Source organism: Numenius arquata, chromosome 10, assembly GCF_964106895.1.
Source record: "Numenius arquata chromosome 10, bNumArq3.hap1.1, whole genome shotgun sequence".
NCBI lineage: Eukaryota > Metazoa > Chordata > Aves > Charadriiformes > Scolopacidae > Numenius > Numenius arquata.
This window is the reverse complement of record NC_133585.1, coordinates 41,325,819-41,345,386: the sequence shown is the minus strand read 5'-3', so window position 1 is coordinate 41,345,386 and position 19,568 is coordinate 41,325,819. Positions and strand designations below refer to the sequence as shown.

The 19,568-nt window shown below is 40.8% G+C and overlaps 1 protein-coding gene across 1 annotated transcript; it reads left to right on the top strand.

The window, feature by feature from the left end:
- Positions 1-238: 238 nt before the first annotated feature.
- On the top strand, positions 239-14,431 carry NAAA (N-acylethanolamine acid amidase). The gene is made up of 11 exons (XM_074154585.1): positions 239-487; positions 1,276-1,440; positions 3,152-3,278; positions 4,034-4,124; positions 7,077-7,153; positions 8,511-8,683; positions 9,514-9,576; positions 10,162-10,228; positions 10,791-10,819; positions 11,777-11,858; positions 12,675-14,431. Exons 1-10 carry the CDS (start codon positions 291-293, stop codon positions 11,850-11,852), a joined length of 1,065 nt encoding a protein of 354 aa, XP_074010686.1. The 5' UTR covers positions 239-290; the 3' UTR covers positions 11,853-11,858; positions 12,675-14,431.
- The last annotated feature ends 5,137 nt before the right edge of the window (positions 14,432-19,568 follow it).

The window sequence follows — 19,568 nt, the reverse complement described above, 5'->3', positions numbered from 1 at the left end:
TTTGTGTGTTTATCGTTCTCTGTTCATCGTTTCCTACCTCTAGTCCTTACTGAGGGGATAGCGGCTGTCACCGAGGGAGGGGGGCGGCCGAGTCGCCTCCGAGGCGAAGGCCTTCCCCGCGACAGGATGGAGGACGGCCGTTCGTCCCCGCGGGCGGGTGCCTGAGGAGGGCGGTCTCCGCCCGCAGCGCCCTGGGCGGCCGCCATATCCCGGCCCTTCCCCTTGGGCCGCCCCTGGCCGGCGGGGAGGGCTGGTTGCCGGGCTGCCCGCCGGCGGCCGCGTCCAGGGCCATGGGGCGGGGGTCCCGGCTGTGGGGGCTGCTGGCCCTGCTGTGCGGGGCGGTAGCGGCGGCGGCCCCGGCTCCCCCCGCGGCGGCCCCCCTGTTGTGTAACGTGAGCCTGGACAGCCCCGCCGAGGAGAGGTGGCTGCCGGTGCTGCGGCACTTCGATCCCGCCTTCCTGCGGGCCGCCGTCGCACGGGTCATCGAGTGAGTGCGGGGCGGCGGCGCCTCCTCGGGGGAAGGGGTTGTGTGAAATGGCCGCGGGAGGGAGCGGCGCCGGGCTGTCAGGCAGCCCTTCTCCTCGCTGGGGCGGCGGGAGGGGCGGCCACGGTACCGGCCGCGGGGAACGACCAGGGCCGAAGGAACAGGGTGAAGGGATGCTGCACGGCTGAACTTCTCTGAACTCAAAATTTTAGGGTTTAAAACTGAAAGAGGGGATATTTAGATTAGATATTAGGAAGAAATCCTTTATTGTGAGGGTGATGAGACGCTGGCCCAGGTTGCCCAGAGAAGCTGTGGATGCCCCATCCCTGGAGGTGTTCAAGGCCAGGCTGGATGGGGCTTTGAGCAACCTGCTCTAGTGGGAGGTGTCCCTGCCCATGGCAGGAGGGTTGAACTAGATGGTCTTTAAGGTCCCTTCCAACTCTAACCATTCTATGATTGTGCATAAACTTAGGCACCTGTCAGAGGGCAGCCTGGGGAGATCCCTGGTAGGAATAAATCCGTCTCACAAGCAGGAAGCCTGTGCTGAATGTTCTGGTGGGGTTGCGTAGGCTGCTTTGGGGATGTGCAGAAGGTGATGGGATTTGGTGAGGAATGGGATGCAGGGATGTCTGATACAGCATGGAAGAGGCTGCTCTTGATGGTGGGTGGCTGGCATCACCTGGGACAAGCTGATCAGAGAAGCAGCAGACTCCTCGAGCATCTGGCTGCCGGGTGTAAGTTGCAAACCTTTTTGTCTCTTTCTCAGCTAATGCCTTGAGTGTATTTTGCAGTGAAAGAGTACCCAAATGGGCCCATGAAGTTATTCAGCCGATAGCAGCAGAACTGGAGCTCTTTATGCCACAGCCCTTCGCGGGGGAAATTGTGGGACTGTGCAAAGCACTGGGAATAAGTCTTGGAGACGGAGTCCTGCTTAACTTCGCTTATGAGTCTACTGCGTAAGTGCTTGGTACTTACAGAGTCTGGTAGAAGTGGATGTAGAGATGCATTTTAGTTCAGGGTGGGAGAGCGCACAAAAAGGCAGATGACGTGTGGCAGGTGATTCGTGCTGTTCGTTCTCGGATACCGTTTCACACCTTCAGCTGAAAGGTTTTCTTTTCAATAGGCAGTTTGTATCCTGAATTGAATGAGAAATGCAGAGCAGTGTTTCTATTTGTTAATAAAGGTAATGTGTAGCTGTAATGTCTTTGTGTATGTATGTATATCTGTATAAATGTATAAAAGCATACAAATAATATTTGCTAATAAGCAAGGGACATCCATTCAAAGTATCTGCGTTCATTTATCCTCGAAGATCATGTAATGTACTCTTTTGTCATTTAAATTGTCGTATTTCACTAAAGAGGAAGCTAGAAGAATTAGGTACAATCTAATTATTTTAATCATTCATCTGAGATAAAGTTGCTTTAAAACCATTCTCTGGATGAACCTTCACAATGACTGTATACTGTAATTTTTTGATTTGCGCAACAGAAAATGGATGTAGTATCTTTATGACAGCAAACAGACTCTCAGTGAAAAAAAACCACTCAGTTTCATTGTCTTTTTTTGCTCTAGAGGCACGTGCAGGAGAGTAATAAACACTTGGTGTTAACTGTGAGGATCCTAAAAATATTTCTCTAGTTAGATTTTAATAAAAACCAGGTGCATACAGCCACTTGTATGCATTTTGATTACTATTTTTCTTATAACGCGCTATTCGGTTAAAATGGTCTTTTTTCAAATAAGGATTAGTATCAGATAAGACAGTCAATCAAATGCTATCTTTCTTATTATTTCACAGAGGATACTTACCATTCTTAGCCATGGTAAGGCCCGTGAAATTTTAAGTTTCTCAGCTCTAATGGTACTAAAGAAAAAACATTCACCAGAGACAAACTACTTGTCTGCAAATTTTTTTTACCTTTATAGTTTTGAAAAAGTGCTATGCATCACTGGAATGACAAACTTATAACTCTAGAGAAAAAATTCCCCGCTAATTCAATATACTTCATAAAAAAAAGTCTGTTTCAACAAAACTGAAACTATTATCAAAAAAGGAGTTTCAGCGCACTTCCTGTTCGAAAGAAGAAGTTAGACTATTATTGAAATGGCTCACACTTTAACAACAACTGATGTTTTCAGTTTGAAAGGATTTTGCTTGAACTTTTTATCTAGTTGTGATTAAAAATATAAACGGAGTCCAAATTGAAATGAAATAATCTATAATTGTCAAAATGAAATCTGGAAAGTTTCAGGCAGATACTTTGTGGACTTTTTTTAGATGCCAGCTTTTCATCTCAATTTAGAAATGAATCCCTTATGGATATGGTGTATAAGTCATATAGGATATTGCACTGTTGTGTAGTTAGGCAGAGCTTAAGTCAAACCATTCTCTCTTTTTTTTTTTTCCCAGTTTGAAAATAAAACCTGCAAGAAATATTTTCAAAAAGTATAGGGTGAGACTATTCTCTCAGCTTGGGAAGGATAAGTGTTAATGATACAATGCAAACTTTTAGTTATGTGCTTGCATTAGTAAAATACTTTGCAGAAGATAAACTCAGTTACTCCTTCTGAAATGTTGAACTAGTTGAACTAGTTCAACTATAATTTTGAAAGTGTTGTCGTAGCTTTTTCTTAAATCATTCTTTCTGCTTTTTGTTTTTGAAGGTTCTGTACTAGTATCGTCGCTCAGGATGACAAAGGAAACATTTACCATGGTCGGAACCTGGATTATGATTTTGTCGATATATTAAGCAAGATTACAATCGATGTGCGGTTTATAAAAAGTGGGCAGGTATGATCTGTGGTTGCCATGGCTGGGTGGTGTTCCGTGAAGGAATGGGCTGCAGATATACAGCTGCATAGTTGTAGTGGGATTTACTGTAGGAATGTGGATCCCATCCCAAGGTTACTGGATTGTTAGAGCACCACAGTCACTCGCTCCAGGAATGCAGGATGAATGCTGCTTTTCTTTGCTTTCTGGAGACCAGTTTGTGGTGACAAACTGGAATGAATAGAACAGCATAATCTAGTATCTCAAGATCGTTATTTGGAAGGGTATGTTGAAGAAAGAAATCTTGAGATACTAAAAAAGAAAAGGAAATACTAGAGAACATAGAAAAGAGATCGGTTTTGGCAGGGGCTGATTCTAAGGCTTTTTCCTAAGGCCTTGTTAATTTATGTGACCAATATGTGTGTTTTAGATGAAAATTTCCAAAAATCAACTAGTTGCTAGTGCAGTCCTCGTTAGCGTATTTTTCTTAAAATTCATTTTGTCTGATTTGGAAATGGAGAATTCTTTCTTTGTTTCTTTCTTGGCTACTCACTAACTTGAGCAAAACTTTTGTAGCAGTCATTGATCATTAATAAACTAAATGTAGTAAATTTTGGTTCTCAGAGTCTTTTCAAAATTTATTTTGCAAGTTCTACCGTAATTTAAGGTGCAGAAGTCAGAGGAAAAAGTACAGGATGCCACATCAGAATGCTGCCTATAATGTAAGTAGTGTTCTGTTCTAGAATGCTAAAATACTGCTTGTTTCCTGGTTGCAGGTAGCATATCAAGGCACCACGTTTTTCGGTTACGTAGGCTTATGGACTGGACAAAGTCCACACAAGTTCACAATCTCCGGTGATGAGCGAGGTAAAATAAATCTTACTGCCACACTTGTTACGTACCTATTTCAGTTGATCGTTGCCTGCTATGGCCCTTCTCTCACATTCTCCCAGAGGGAAAAATATGACTAAGTTTGCCTGGAAGGGGCTGAAATTGACTGACTTCTCTGGCCCTCGGGGGGTGAAAGGACACATGCTGCCAGTTTTTGGGTGCTGCATAGGAGAAAGGCCTTTGTTTGTCAGCACACCGTCATCTGAGCTTGAAAAGTGTCAAAGGAGACAGAAGACCTCGGGGAAAGCCTTAAGAGACAAATTAATGTGGTCTGTTCAAGAGACGTGGTCGGAGATGGCAGAGTAGGGGTTGAGAGAAGAAGATGCAGTCATGTATAGCAAATAAACGTCTGCTCTCCTAGTTCTCTGTCCCTTCTGTATGCCATGTTTCTCTGTCCCCATAAAGCAGCTTGAAAGAGAGGATGAGAAGAGAAGCATAAAGCTCAGAGATCTAGGGGAGAGGCAGCAGGGCTTGAGAGAATGTATGGAGTGATTGGAAAGGCGGCTGAGGAGAGATCTGGTAATAGAGGAAAGTTGAGAGATGTCACTACTGAGAACTAAAACTTGACAATAGAAGGGCGTGTAACAGGAAGACAGAGGCAGGGTTGCTGCCTTTTCCATCAGTACTTGAGTTTCACAGATATTCATAGGTATGTCCAACACAGAGCTTGGATTTTTTTCTTCCGTCCCTTTTTGCTATTCTTTATTAACATTTTTTTAGAACTGGAAACAATGTAGTCTGAGTTGGAACCAACATCTAAAATAAATGTTTATTTTTCACTTGTGATTGTGGTAAGCAATTTTTCTTTTCTTTTTAAGCTTTTCTTCTAATTAGATAATCTTTTGGTTTTGAAAAATTTTTTTAGATGTTATGCAAACACTATTCGCTGTAGACGTTATATACATAATTCATTATTTCTATGAGTAGGGGTTCTGCTATGGAGCACATGCACCTTTTGATTCCTGTTTCCTTTGTTAATATTGCCTTGTTGCATTCACTAGATTCTTTCCATAGTTAACACTCGTATTTTTTTCAAGAGCCTATTTCTGATGCTAGTGTAGTTATTTAATCCTTTCAAAACAGGAGTATGCTGGGCTGATACTGAGAGATGCAATGTGCTTTTAGTTCACACTAACATCAGCTTGGAAATAAAGTCTTAAGCGTATTGAGTCTTTGCAAAAAAGACTTGGAAAAGGTTGGAAATAAAATCTTAAGTGTATTGTTTTAGAAGATCTTGCAGACTAAAGTCCTGTATCTGTAAACAGGCCCAACGTGGGGACAAAAACCAGTGCATTCTTGTTCTCCCTGCTGGTCTCGGCAGTGTGCTTCAACCCTCAGTATAAGGGTTATCTGAGACAGCAATGAGGTGCTCTAGTCTGTGCAAAAACCCCTTCTGTTCTCCTCGTTCCGACAGAGGAATCAAGTGCTGCAGACTTTAGTGTGTGATGGGCCTCTCTTGTCCATCAGGAGCCAATGTGCTGTTATCCACCTGTGTGCCTCGACTTCAGTCACTGTTTAATTACAGACAGTAGTAATTCACTCAACACATGCTGCTGCTGTTGCTGGCTGCTTGCTGCTTTATCTGTCTCCGTACAACTGAACTAAAAATTTAGGGAAATGAGCGTGTAAACTATAGCTGGAAAGGGGGATGACTTTAAATTAGGGTGAAGGTCTATCAAGTGACAAACATACCGTTTCTGCTGGCTTTTTCTGGTTTTGGCATATGAGTAATTATAAACTTGACCTTCTGTTTTTCTTAGTTCTAATTTTTTCCAGTAACACAGAAATACCTTCACTACTTCTTTTTTAGCTGTTTCATGATTTCTGTGTAATTCTACCTGTTGTTATAGTATTTCAGTAAGATGAATAATGAGGTGATTGATGGTTATTTGAGCTGACAGATGTAGACTATTATATCATATGAACAGACCTACAATCCTCTTGGAAATATGTGTCACAAAGGGCAAGTCCCTGTTACAGTCACCTTTGACTCTTCATTGCATGTCATTCAGCTATGAATGGAACCGGTTTAAAAACTGAGCAGCCAGCAAGTTATCAATACTGAAAGGAATGTGATAGTCTTTGATTGAAATTTCTAGCACTGGCGAGTTCTGGGAGATACTGTGTATTCTCTGTACAGTGCTGAATGCACTGGTCTTTATTGTCCACTGTACCTCAGGCTCCCAGCCATTTTATGGCACTGGTCACAGGAATATTGTACCTTTCAGAAGACACCAAAAAGCTAAGATAATGATAACTCCTGTCATTACAGGTCTGAGATGCTTTCTGGAAAGCAGGGTTGTTAATTCAGCTGCCCTGGTTGAACTTCAGTTGGGATTATGTCATCTGTTTATATTTCACCTGTAGTTTCCGCTAGGTGTTATGCTCTTTGTTAGCCCCTCTCCTGAAATGTTGAGATTTTATGCTGATTCATAGCTGCCCTGTTTCACTGAGGATTTAGCTTTCTGTGGTACTTCAATATTCAATGTAATACTATAGAAAACTGAGCATTCGGAAGACAAATTTTGTAAAATGAGGGCTTGCCCAGGGTATGTTAGCCTGGTTATGCAGCATATCCTGCATAGTTTATGTATAGATATCAGTAAAGTAATACAGAAGAAAAGGAGCGCTATCAGTATGCAGTGTTCTAAACAGTGTGGAGAAGCTCAAGATGGTACAGAGGCTCTGACTGCTTTCAGGTGGTGTGTGCTTTGTCAATTTGGTATAAACTGCCTAAGTTTGATGTTTATGATACTGGTGTAGTTAGAGAATTAAAGAATTTATTGGACCACTCTTTTGTAATGCAGTAGAGGGAAAGATTACAGAACTACACATGGGATATGGAAAAGAAAGTTAGGTAGGAGGATAGATTTCACAGAGTGTACGTAACATGCATGTATAGTCATCTTTTTATTTTCTTTTTTCCAGCGGGTGGTAGATGGTGGGAAAATGCAATAGCTGCTTTTCTGAATCGGAATTACCCTGTCAGCTGGCTTGTCCGAGATGTAAGTGCACTGAGTTATTTTCTCATATTTCACAGTGATGTAATTTGCACTTAAAAACTCCTAGTAAATTTGATGTTCTAACTTTTAGTTTTAGTAAATGCATTTCATAAGAGGAGAGATAGGTATTGTCCCCAAATCATCAGTGATGTGTATGAGAGGCAATTCCAGTCCTTCATGGGGGCAATCTCTAATCAATGCCGAAAGTCTTTGAGAAGCTGTGCAATGACTTCCTTACTAGGGACTATTTCGGTTAGCTGTGATTTGTAATTAAACAAATTGAGGCAGCTGCACTCTTAGATGGTCAGTATCTGACCCAGTGGTTATATTAAACTATATTTGATATGTTACCATATTAAAAATGCAAAGCTCACTGGTGAGTGGAAGGAGTTAGAATGGTATTTTGTATAGCACATTTTATGAATATTATTTTAGGGTACTACTAAGATAATGCAGGTCTGCTGCTTCTCAGATTCTTGAATTACAGTAAACATGAATGATATGGTTTGTAGGTAAACTCCCTGCAGAACTGGAATGTCTTCTGGAGACTTTGTTGTTCAGATTTTTTGAGTCTGAGATGTGACTTGAGGCTGTGACTCAAAACTGCTGGCTGCAGTGTTGCTATCAGAAATAATTAATTGTTCTCCAGGGCTTTCCTCATCTTTCTGAACAATTTTTTTTCTGATGAGTGTTCTCCATATTTGTTTTTAGTTCCTGCACAGCATTGATTTTTAAAGACATACTTCAGTAGGTTGTGGCCCTGTGCCTGAAAATAGTAGCTTCATTGGCTGCAGTGGAACTGTCAGTTTATAGTAAGTTAGTCACCTGTCACAGTCACATTGCTGTAAGCAATTTCTCTGCCTTATTCACCACTGTTACCTAAGTCCTCTTAAACCACTGGCAAGACAAAGATACAGGGTGGTTTTTTTTCCCCACTTTTCATCCACTTTCGTCTATCCCATTGTTCACATGGGAAGACACTGCTGAGGACTGAATTTGCAGAGTGTGGACATGTCTGTCTTTTGAACGGCAGATTTTTCAGCTTTTTTCATTTTTCACCATATAGATATGTGTACATATGTGTGTGTATTATGTGTATGTATACTTACTGTTTTCTTTGAATATTTGCAAAGCTAGGATTAATGAGTTCATTTACTAGTCATACATATTTTGTGTTCATATGCTAGTCAGTTTGGAAAACTATTTTCAGAGAAATATTTTCCAGTAGCCCTTTACAGTCAATTGCCATTTTTAAAAAAAAGCTAGACCTTTTCTTCTTTTTAAGATGTCCCAGTGCTTGTTTTTGTGCTTGATGATGCTCTGTGATCTTTGTTTCACTGTGATCTCCTTTTTGCATTAGACCCTGGGCAGAGCAGAGGACTTTCAGTCAGCTGTTCTCAGACTAGCTGGCATTCCCATCATTGCTGAAGTTTACTATATTGTAGGAGGTGTATCGCCCAAAGAAGGCATGGTCATAACAAGGAATAGAAGAGGGCCAGCAGATCTATGGCCTCTTGATCCTTTAGGTGGAGCGTAAGTATAAAAAAATGATTTATTTTTGTTTTTTCATATTCCCTCCTAAGTGATAGGCAGGGTTAGTGACACTACTTTGTTAAGAGGTACGGGGTATCTCTTACTAATTCTTACAGCTGGACAGGGAAAGTGTGAAAGCCTCTGAAAGGAACCCCAGTTCCTTCTCTTTGAGAAGGAATCACTTGTCAGGTTGGGGCAGTCCAGGAGGTCAAGGGTGGAAAAAGCATCTGTATGTGTTTATTTTTCAGTCAGATTCCAAAGGAGACAAGACTTTTCCTGTCTGTCTGCCAAGTATTGCACCCATAAATTCGGCAATTCCAAATTAGTTTTGACCCAATGTGGTAGGAGGGGTTGAAGGCTCAAAAATAACTGTTCCTATCATTTTTGTGAAATCGGAAAAACAGCACTTAATGCGTACAGTCAGCCGGTAAGTACTGGCTTGGCAACATCCAGATGGGTTGCGGCTCTGCGTACTTCAGACTGAATGCTGTGGGCTGCATCGTACACATACCTGTAATCTTTTTTCTCATAATCTCTTTAAAGGTCTGATCTTGCTTTTATTGTAGTCAGTAGTAGTTTTGTCACTGATGCCAGCAGGAGTTCAGAGATCACTTGTTTCTCATTTGTGTTCAGTAGTTGACAGTAAAGGCTGCCATGTGTATTAACACAGAATCCCTTGGGCTTGTAAAAGATGCAAGAAAGAGGCTTTTGAGGGAGTTGGGTTTTTTTTTTTTTGATTTTGGCAATACAGAGATACTGATTCTTGGCCTTTATTAATTACCTACTGATTCACTTTTTGTTTGCTTTTATGTTTGTGTGCTGTGTTATAGGTGGTTCCGTGTGGAGACAAACTATGACCATTGGACTACCCCTCCTCCTTTTGATGATCGAAGGTAAATTTAGTTTGAAGTTCTGTGGTGAGATAACACTTACTTTGAAAAAGCTGGGAGACTTGGGTGTTTTCTTCTCTGAGCAGGTGCTAGCTCATTAAGCAGGCACCTTGTTCAGTTTCTGTAATGCTGCTCAAAAGAGAACAGATAAGGAGCGATATTCAAATATACCAGATGAAAGTCTGTGTGGCACTGAGTGGCATAAAAGATGAGAAATTGCAAGGATAAGGTGTGTACCAAAAATTTCTTTATAAAGCAAAGTTTAGTAGAAGTTAAAGGACTTAGATTTGCAGTGAGAAAGTATTTCATGGCACTAGGAAGGCGCTCATAGACATCATACAATCTTTAGGCTGTGTAATATGCAAAAAAGCTGTTGGCAGATTCCCTCTTGATCTGTACCCAGTGGTGCAATAATAGAGTTGCTTCAGCAACGTGAGACTAGATTAAGGCACACAGAACTCTGGATTATTTTAGGCCAAAGTAAGCATTTTAATGCAAAGGCATTTAGTGAGAAATTTTTCACATTGGTACTTTGTAGCATCTGGAACACTAAAGTGTGTTTAATAACACTGCATTGTTTTCCTGCAGAACTCCAGCCATCAAAGCTCTCAATGCTACTGGCCAGCAGAACATCAATTTTGACACGCTCTTTAAGGTATTCCTTTTAAATTCTGCATTGTGGGAAGCAGGCTTTGACTTAAAATTCTTTGTCAAAGCAGAAATGCAGTTGCATTTTTGTCAGGCATTTAAAAGCTGTGCAAGGAAGGCATGGTTTCAAAGGTGCATGGCACAGTCACGTCTGGAGAGTTTAACACTAATAAGTTTGTTTGTTAAAATGTTTCTGAACTCCCTTGCACTGGCATTTGGTAGAAGTCTGCCAATCCAACTGGAAGTGCAAGAGATTAATCCCATCACCATCGTCATTGTTCCGTTCCTTATTTCAAGCACAATTATAAATATTACAGCAGTTAGTGTTAGGTATGAGTGACATTTACCAGTTAGTTTTGAGAACTTAAATGTTGCATATTTCAGTGGGCTTTTAAAAAATGTTTTTGTAAAATGGTCTGATGTTTTAAAAAAAACAAAACCCACAAGCAAGAGGAATCCCTGACTTTGCTTTATTCCTTTTCATAACTTCATCCTACTGCTGTTTCTAAATAGCCTTTTAATTCCCTCTTCATTTACCAAAATGACAACTCTTCAAACTTTCTGTACAGGTGTTGTCAGTGAAGCCAGTCTTAAACAAGTAAGTATTAGATTGAGAGATGTTAATCAGTGCCTCCCACCATGCCTCAGGCCACTTCAGTCAATCACACACTTCCTTAGGATCTTCCTATGCATCTGAATATCTTCCAGTTCCCCAGACTAGATTTCTGCTTGTGCACTTGGCACTCTGTTTTCACTTCCACAGCACCCTTCCTCTTTGGTCTGCCACTCTGGCCAAGAAACTACTTCTTGTTGTGCTCAATCCAGTAATGGGAAGTTCCTTTGTAGTAGTGAAACAAGTGACTGCTTAGAGGAGCAGCTGGACCTTCTGCTGAGTCATTTGTGCCTTTCACATTTGGAACCTTTGGACTTGTGTTAACACTGAAAATGGCTTTTTCTAGAGTTTCTGATGTAGCTCTGATTGATGTGTAAAAAGGAAAAAAAAAATAGTAAACGGGGACATAGCTTTTAGGTACATTTACTGGCTTTTAAAGAGAAATTTGTTTCAGTATACCATTATTGTTCTGCATTGTTCTGCAAATTGCACCTTTGCAGGTTATCCTGTTCTGTTTTACTTTTATATGAAGCTCAGTATATTCCCTGCATCAGTCATTCACATTAGAGCTTGGCAACGGCTTCTTCAAAGTTAATACCAAGACTGCCTCTCCTCTATTTTATAAATGTGAGGAAATTTGGAAAGGAGAAGATTATACCTGTGTCACTGCTAAGATTAGCAATACTAATTTTTTTAATACAGTGATCAAATGTATGTTGAAGTTACAGTTCCTTTGCTGTACTAAGTGGAAAAAAAATACTAAAAATTTGTGCCACCAGCCTGCATTTTTGTGAGTCTCTTTCCCGCTTTTTCTAACCCTCCTGTACCTAAGCAGAACATTTGTTTCCACTAAAATTTGTTCTGCTGCTTTGCTAGTTTTATAAATTAATCTTCTTGCCTTTGGACTGCCACTCACTCACTTTCTTCCTCTTTCCTTACCAGTAACACAGTGTATACCACAGTAATGAGCGCTGCGCTGCCAGATAAGTACCAGACGTGGATCAGAACTGTGAAGTGAAGAGGTGTAAGTAGCGTGCTGGTACTCTGAGCTGCTTGTACTTAAATAAAAATTTCAGCTGAAGAGTCATTGAGGGACAGAGCACTGCAGTGGCACTCAAGTGACCTAGTCTGAATTCCTGATTCTCCCCTTGGTTTGCTTACTGACCTTGGGTAAATACCTTCCCTTGTTGATTTAGAGATAGAGTTAAGTCTTGGCTTTCTTTGCAAAACCCTTGGAGATTATATTAGGAAAAGTGCTTTATCAGAGAGGAGGGTGTGGGTGTTGTTGTGACCTAAAGGTAGAGGTTTAAGCTATTATTTTTACCAGTCCCACTACTGCGATATGTTTCACATGTCTCCGGGTGGTTGACTGGGAGAAGAAGCGCCACCAGAGTGAACTGAATCCCGGCAGGAGGAGTTGGTGCACTTGGCACTGAGAAAGATCAAGCTTAATTTGCAACAGCTGCTCACAGGAGACTGAACATGAGCATCCTCTGAGGGTTTTGTCCTGTGAACTTGCAGAAAAAGTCCAGATGCTTGAACTCACAAGGAGCCTCATGTGGTAGCCTTAATGTGTTCAGAGAAAGGTATTAAGTTACGTTCGTTTCTATTCTAAGAAACTCTGGTTGCATGGTCTTGGCAGAAGCGCAAAAAGCTGTGTTCCAGTTTCAATAGTGTTTTTAAACTATTACTAGTATTATATTTGTAGCAGTTATATTGGATGTTTCATTTCAGCAAGAGTTATTCCCTTCTTTTAGAGAATCCAAAGAGTTTGTTTCTTTCTTAATTCTATATAAACCTATGCTGTCTTAATTTATCTATTTTTTTTTTATTTCAACAGACAAAATGAGTGAAAAGCTGAAGCTTTCCAAGACCAGCATGTGCTTTTAAAATAACTCTCACAAGCAGTACAGTTGGTTTGACTTAGTAATTGTGTGAACCTTTCAGGAAATAATGACTTGTTAATTCTTTGAAGTGTTGCAGATCATACCATTAATGAACTGGAATGGAAGTTTGATTGATTTTATTGGAATTACATTGACGTTCTAGCAGATGTTGGTGGCTAAAAATTGCTTTTACTGTTTTTGGAAAGAGTTGTGCAACTTGAGTATACTTATGTGCTGACTAATAAATAAAAAATTCATACATTTTGCGTGGCCTGTAGGTCTGAATATAATTAAATAAAAATATGCAGCTTGTAGCTTGATTTGTGAAGACCTGTGGCGTTACTCCTAATGTGTCATCATCCTTTCGCCTGCTCTGTGAAGGGCTAGTGATCATGGGTCTCGTAGGATGAGATGCAGCAGTTAGCTGCATACATAGCTGTAGACTGTGGTGATCTTATCAGAAATCAGGAGCTGTTCTAGGAGGTGTGATGATACAGATTTTTTTTTTCCCCCCAACAAATGAGAGAAGCCTGTGATGGGGTAGCAGGGAGGTTAGGAAAGGGAAATATTTTCTGTATTTCAAAGTTGCCTTCAATAGAAAGTTTACAACTAATTTCTGTAGTGTAGAGGGGTGGGGTTTTCTTGTTTGTTGGGTTGTGCTATGACTGCACACTGAATTCAGGCACTTCTTGGGAGCACCCCAGAAATACCGAAGAATTGAAAGAGTCAAGACCGGTGGATCCCTTCACATAAAGCTTAGAGGTCCTGTTCTTCACTGGACACAATTCCTGCTAATGCCAGTGAGAATTTTACCTGGGAGGAGATGTGATCAGAGCATTAGGTCAGAGCACCGTGCCCAGATACGTGCAATGTTGCCTGTGGTATTTGTGCACCGGTTATGCAAACTGTTCCTGAGAGAGCCTTCTGGAGCTGTGGGCCCTTTATCTCCTTGTGCTGAGTCTGGCTGAGTGTCATAACCTACTTACCTGCATCCTCTATTTCTGCCTGGATAAATATGCTGCAAGCTTTCCCTTGACCCACTTTGTATAACATTAGCAGTAGTATGCCAGAATGATAAATTTGAAAAACTGAGAGTTCCTGGAGGAAGATGTAAATGACGGCAGTCATGGTATCTTTGAGACTTCAGAATTAAGTTGCTTTAATTCACGGAGCAGGCAATGTCTCCGGATCCCAGTAGATTTTCTTTATGTAACGGTCACCCACAAGTAAAGACAAAAGCATCCTTACAGGTGTAACTTCACAGTCGTCTTGACTTTAGCAGCGTTAGGCTGATTATCTTCTGGCAGTGGTGCGCCCACATTCTCAGGGGTATATATAAATTTAATCGAATGTAGTTGTTTCAATGTGTACAAACAGATGTGGATTGTATAAATATTGGTATCCATGAATATTCAGGAAACAATTGTCTGTTTCTGTCGTGTTTATGTCTCATCAGCTGTTCAGAACTTGCTCAGGCCCAACCACAGAGCAGATCACGGAAATGTGGGTTTTTCTGATATTTAAACAAGAAAGGAAACTAGATTTGAAGAAGTCTATTTTATTTTGGGTTTTGTTTTGGTTTTTGTTTTTTTTCTTCTATTTTATTTTGCTCTTTTTCTTCTAAATATTTTCTTAAAGCCTTGCATTTCATCTGTTTATAAACGTTTGGACATCCCGATTACCAACAAAATAAAGCCCTTATGCCAACTTGAATACTTGAATCCTTTTTTTTCTAACCAAAAGGATACATAACTTTCTGGTCTTAGTTTAATGACAACCTAGAAACATAAACACTAAGGAAGTGGTAAATGACACCTTTTACTAACTAGATCATTTAACCTGTGAAATGTGTTGAGCTACTTTTGCATAAGAATTGACATTTGATAAAAATATGGAGAGACAGGACTGTTAATATTTTAAATAAAACCATCTTAACAATGCTGAAAACATTAAAGTTTTAATACAGCGCTGATTGGTTTTGGAGGGTTTGGGTGTTTTGTGGAATCTTGTTAGTTTTTCAAAACAAGTATCACTTGTAGTTGTTTGAATTGCTTGCTGATTGTCCTTCTGTTTGAGATTTCATCTGCTTTCAATTCTCTAAAAGTAGACGCAGTAGGTAAAATAGTTTTTCTGCTTTCTCAAGTCCAGTCAGATTCATGACTAGAATTGTTAAGTAATTAAATAGAACTAGGTTAAATACATTATCATTGCTTCTTCCATCCTTTCATTTCTGCAGTACAGATTCCCTGGCTCCAAAGCCCAAAAGGTTTTTCAGCCCAACATAGGAAACAGGTGAAACCTTTAATTCTTTTTCCTCCAGAAATTTGCATTTAGTGAAAGGCAGTGTGAAAATGTGTAAGAGCTGACTCTTAAGATGAGAGAGGCCAACATACTGTATTTCTTACTCATAATCCTCTTCAGTAATCTTAATCCATTTCAGATCTGTAGCCTTTCTTAAGCATCACATGGGAGAGGATTCTGAAGGCTGCTCAGAAAAACCGTGCAGTAAATAAATCGAAGGGGCTGCACTTGCTGCAGAACAGCGCATACATTCCTGCGGGTGCTGAAAGACATGGCACATTCTGCTGCCTGCCCAAGGGAACAGCTTACTTGATTATTTAGATTCTGAGGAGGAGTTTCTGAAGCTGTAATCCAGCAAATCACTTCAGAGATTATTGATTGCTTTGGGTACTGAATAGAAGAGTGGAGAGCTTCTGTAGTGTTTATCTTAATAAATGCGTAAGTTAGAAATTGGTGGCAAGGTAAGTTGCAAGTTGCGTTTTTCTTTCTCTGTAGCAATGTTTTGTGTTTGGAAGTAGTTACTCGGCACACACAGTTTGAGGTGAAATATCCTTTTTATACGCCAAGCTGAATAAAACTGCAGTTGGGAGTTTTTTATCTGCAATTCTTCTATCTGGCATTGCAGTAACCATGCAGAGGTCTGTGCATGTGTAAAATAAAACAAGCTTCACCATCTTGTTTCTAGCTACGAGATGTACCCAGTCCGATGTACATGTGAGACATACATAGGTATTTAGTCTAAGAGGACAAGGCAGGATCATCACTTTCCCTAGTGCTAGGTAGCATTTTTATACTTGGGAGAAATAATTTGAATTTTTTTTTTTTTTAAAGTCTGTAGCTCTTAAACTGTTGCTATTTTATTTTAGGACTTAAAATTTCTTTCCCTCTGATATCTCTGTCAATTTTTCCCCCTAGTAATCTTTCCATACGTCTTGTATCCTCTCATTGCCTTCCAGATTCTGCTCATCTCTTCCCTCAGTTGTCCAAATGTCTGTAAAATTGTCAAGTTAGTGGGGATCCAGTTGTGCATGCGATAGGTGAAGTGTATTATCTTTCCTAGGAGTCCTGTCGTTACCTTGACATTAGCTTTGGTGTTCCTTGCAGGAAACCTTTGATTCACTTGAGTGGAGCACCAAATTCTGCATGGATCTGTAATGTGGACAAGCTCAGTGATGCAACAGAGTGTCTAGGACTTGATTCATAACGCTGTCACTTGCTTTGGTTTTGAAGGAGTTAAAATAATATTTATGGTAAGCCAGGAAATTTACCTAGGCTTTTGTTGTTATTTTGGGGTAGTTGACACAAATGGATTTGTGCAAGTTCTCCTTTAATGAGTTTTATGTGGTCTTATATGGTATTATTAAATGAGTCAGCATCTTGTGTTTTAAGAGTTGCAAAAACGAGTATGTTACCTGTTGGCTTGGGAGGTACACGTGGAGTCTGGCTGTTACATACTTCTCCTGCCTTTAGGATGCTAACTCTGGTGATCAGGGAATGTGCATCTTTTCTATGTGGCTGTGGTCTGCTGAGGCACTGAACTTTGTTCTGGTAGCTCTCTATGTCCATGTGTGTCTCTTGAGTCCATGCTTTTTCTGGTGGTGGTTTAGTTCTGCCCTGGTTTAAGTGCATACAGTGGGTTTTATCACCTTGCTTTACTTAGTGTGCGTGTTTGCTAGCAGATGCCCTACGCAGCAGTGTATACCGGGGGGAGCCTCATATGATGAGTGTGTTGCAGCTTCTCAGAAGGCGTGGGGAAAGCCTGGTTTGGAGGTCTTTAGCTGCCCCAGAGAAAATGTAAACACCTTTGCAGGAGCGGAATGGTGGCCAAGAGCAAGATAAGAAAGGAGCAGTCTGTAGCTGTCTGCCTCCTAGCTGCATCAGTTTGTCTCACCTGGTTGTTTAATACAGCCTGTATCTGAGATGATGATGCTGTTGAACTTCAGATCTTCCAGGCTGTGTCTTTATGGGCCCCTGTTCCTCTTCTTTTTCTTGGCTACAGGATTTTAGGAAGGGGAGGGGTGCATGTCACTGTTGGGTGGGCAAGGAAGGATCAGAGGTGCTGAGCAGTTGGGCTGGCTCTATTTCTTCCTCGCTCCTGCCACCCTTGAAAAAGGTTTGATTCCATTGGAGTCTCTGGTTTACTGCTGTGCACTCCTTTGCTCGGGCTGTGGCCCTCAGAAAAATCTGAGGGTAATGAAGTGAAAAAGTTTGCAGCTCCAGGAATTGCTTGGGAGAGACCTGTTGACAAGATGGTTCACGATAAGATAAATAGGTAGGTGCTGTTGCCTGTGCTTGCTCTCTGCAGGTGCTCTTACGGCACACTAATAATAGACCATCCCTCGGTATGCTTAGGCAAAATTTATCTTTAGAGTAGGGGTGTCTAAATAAGAAACTTTTGTTTGTTTTGCAGGGAAGGAAGGAAATGAGGAAAAGTTTTATTCTGTGTCTCCAAAGGTAATCTCAAATCCAAGCTCACATTTTATGAAAACAGATAGGCAGCACCTCTGAATGCATCCTAAGCAAGCAAAGTACCTCACTCTGTGCTTAAGCACTTGCTTCAAATTTGTTCTCCGCTTTTCAAAACTGATCTGGAAGTGTTATAGTTCCTGAAAAAAGATTTATTTTTTTTTTTCCTCATGTTTGCATTTTAAGGGTGCCTTTAAAGGCACTCACCTCTTCCAAAAAGCTGAAGCACCCAACTTCCTTTAAAGCTGGTACTGTCAGGTTCCTGAGCAGCACTGAAGACAGAGCTAGGCACGAAGGCTCCTCCAGTGATGAGGAACAATTGTCTACAGTAACCGTGTTTCAGGGTTTTTTCTTGGGACTGGCTTGAATCTGGTCCTGTGGCCTGAACCCCCACTAGTAGCTGGAGTGTGCTTTCTGGTGTCATTTCATCCGAAAGGAACCTATGTCACGCTGTTTCAGGCTGCCCTGCCAGGTTATACCAGAATGCAACAAGCGGAGGTGCTTGGGAATAATTGTTTCTAAAGCAAGCTCCTGCTACCAGACGGAATAATTTGTATCATTGCTTCCTGGATAGCTAATACTTGCGGAAATCTTCAGATTTACATCTTTGAATAGAAATTTTTGGTTGGATAGCCAGATGGGAGTTATAAGTCTACACTGAGGAATTCTGATCCTGAAAATATATTTTTCCTGAGATGGAATTTGCCTTGTACAGGAAGTTACGAATAAGAGCCTTAAATGCTAGGGATTCTAATGTTTGTGTATAATTGTCTGTTTGAGTAGTTGATAATCTGAGAAGTCAGAGTACCTGCATTATTTCAGCACAAAAGCCATAAAGGACTGGGTATAATTTGGCATAATTCAGCAGTGATTTCAGGCCATTTTTGACACTGATATGAAATAGTGTTGTTAGAATAAAACTAGAGAGACTGGTATTTTGTTGAGAGTATTGCTATGTTTCCTTCTGTTGCATCATGCAGTTATTGTGAAGATGCCACTGTGCAATTCAGCATCCTGGGCAAGATAGAGAATTTCAGCATTTCATCTGCCTTAGAAATTTTCTATGCTGAAATGTTGCTTAGCACAGCTTATCTTCCTGAGCAAACATTGCACACGTGCACCTTATACAACACTGGGCGTGTTCCTTCTATTAGTGTTTGTGCAGATCTGTAGCTACTTTGAGAGGAAAGACGTGAGGTAGGTGGAAAGAGATTGAAGGAGGCAAAAGGCTTACAGGAAGTGAGAAAAAGAGGACTTTTCTCTCTGCTGGAGAGAAGTGCCTCTGTAGTCACACTGTCTTGACCCTTCCAAATCCTTTGAGCTATGGTCTCCTGCTAGCACCAGGGTTAACATTTTTACAGGTGTTTATTTCCTTCCCTCCCTGACTCAGCTTTCTCCTCCCCTGCTTCTGGGTTAGAATAAAAATCTGTACAGTTCTTATGCGAGCAGCCTGGGACTGCTTTGGCAGCAGTACGCTATTGGGTGTTTTTTTTTTTTTTCCAGAGGAAACATGTCTGACTGTGAATGACATTCTGGTTGTCTTCAAAGTGAGAGATTTAAGAATTTGAACTAATCTTGAAATAGGAACCATTTGCTCTGACCAGAGCTTTCCACAGCAGTGAGGTTACAAAAGTCTGGCTGTCCTGTTCTTTTATACTGGCCAGGATGTGAGCAATTGATGGTATAATATGCTTGCACACTCAAACAGATCCATGACGTGAAGGGAAGCAGCGCTTACCAAAGCTGACTATTTTCTTATGATAGCTAATTGTTATTTCAGACTTACCTCCCCTCTAGCTGTCGTACTGCAAATAGATTTAAATACCTGTGAGTTCATCCCTTATAATGAGAGCTGTCCTTCACAAATGGCTATATGCATGAATATTTGCCTGCATATACTGATGGTTAAGGAATTAGTGACTTTTATGGTTCCTGATCAGTATTGAAAAACTTGGGTTTTTTTTTCTGTACAGTGTACAGCTGCAGTCATGTGGAGTATTTTAGCCCCTTCATCCAGGTGCCTCAGCTATCCATGAGGAAGGGGCTGAAATGATTCCTATTCACATAGCTGACTTGAAATT

What these genes read in the sequence shown, in the direction of transcription:
- NAAA (XM_074154585.1), top strand. Translation starts at nt 291, where the DNA reads ATGGGGCGGGGGTCCCGGCTGTGGGGGCTGCTGGCCCTGCTGTGCGGG. An exon ending in TTCGCTTATGAGTCTACTGC is followed by an intron (nt 1,441 to 3,151) that starts GTAAGTGCTTGG and finishes TTGTTTTTGAAG; the next exon opens with GTTCTGTACTAGTATCGTCG. An exon ending in CTTGATCCTTTAGGTGGAGC is followed by an intron (nt 8,684 to 9,513) that starts GTAAGTATAAAA and finishes GCTGTGTTATAG; the next exon opens with GTGGTTCCGTGTGGAGACAA.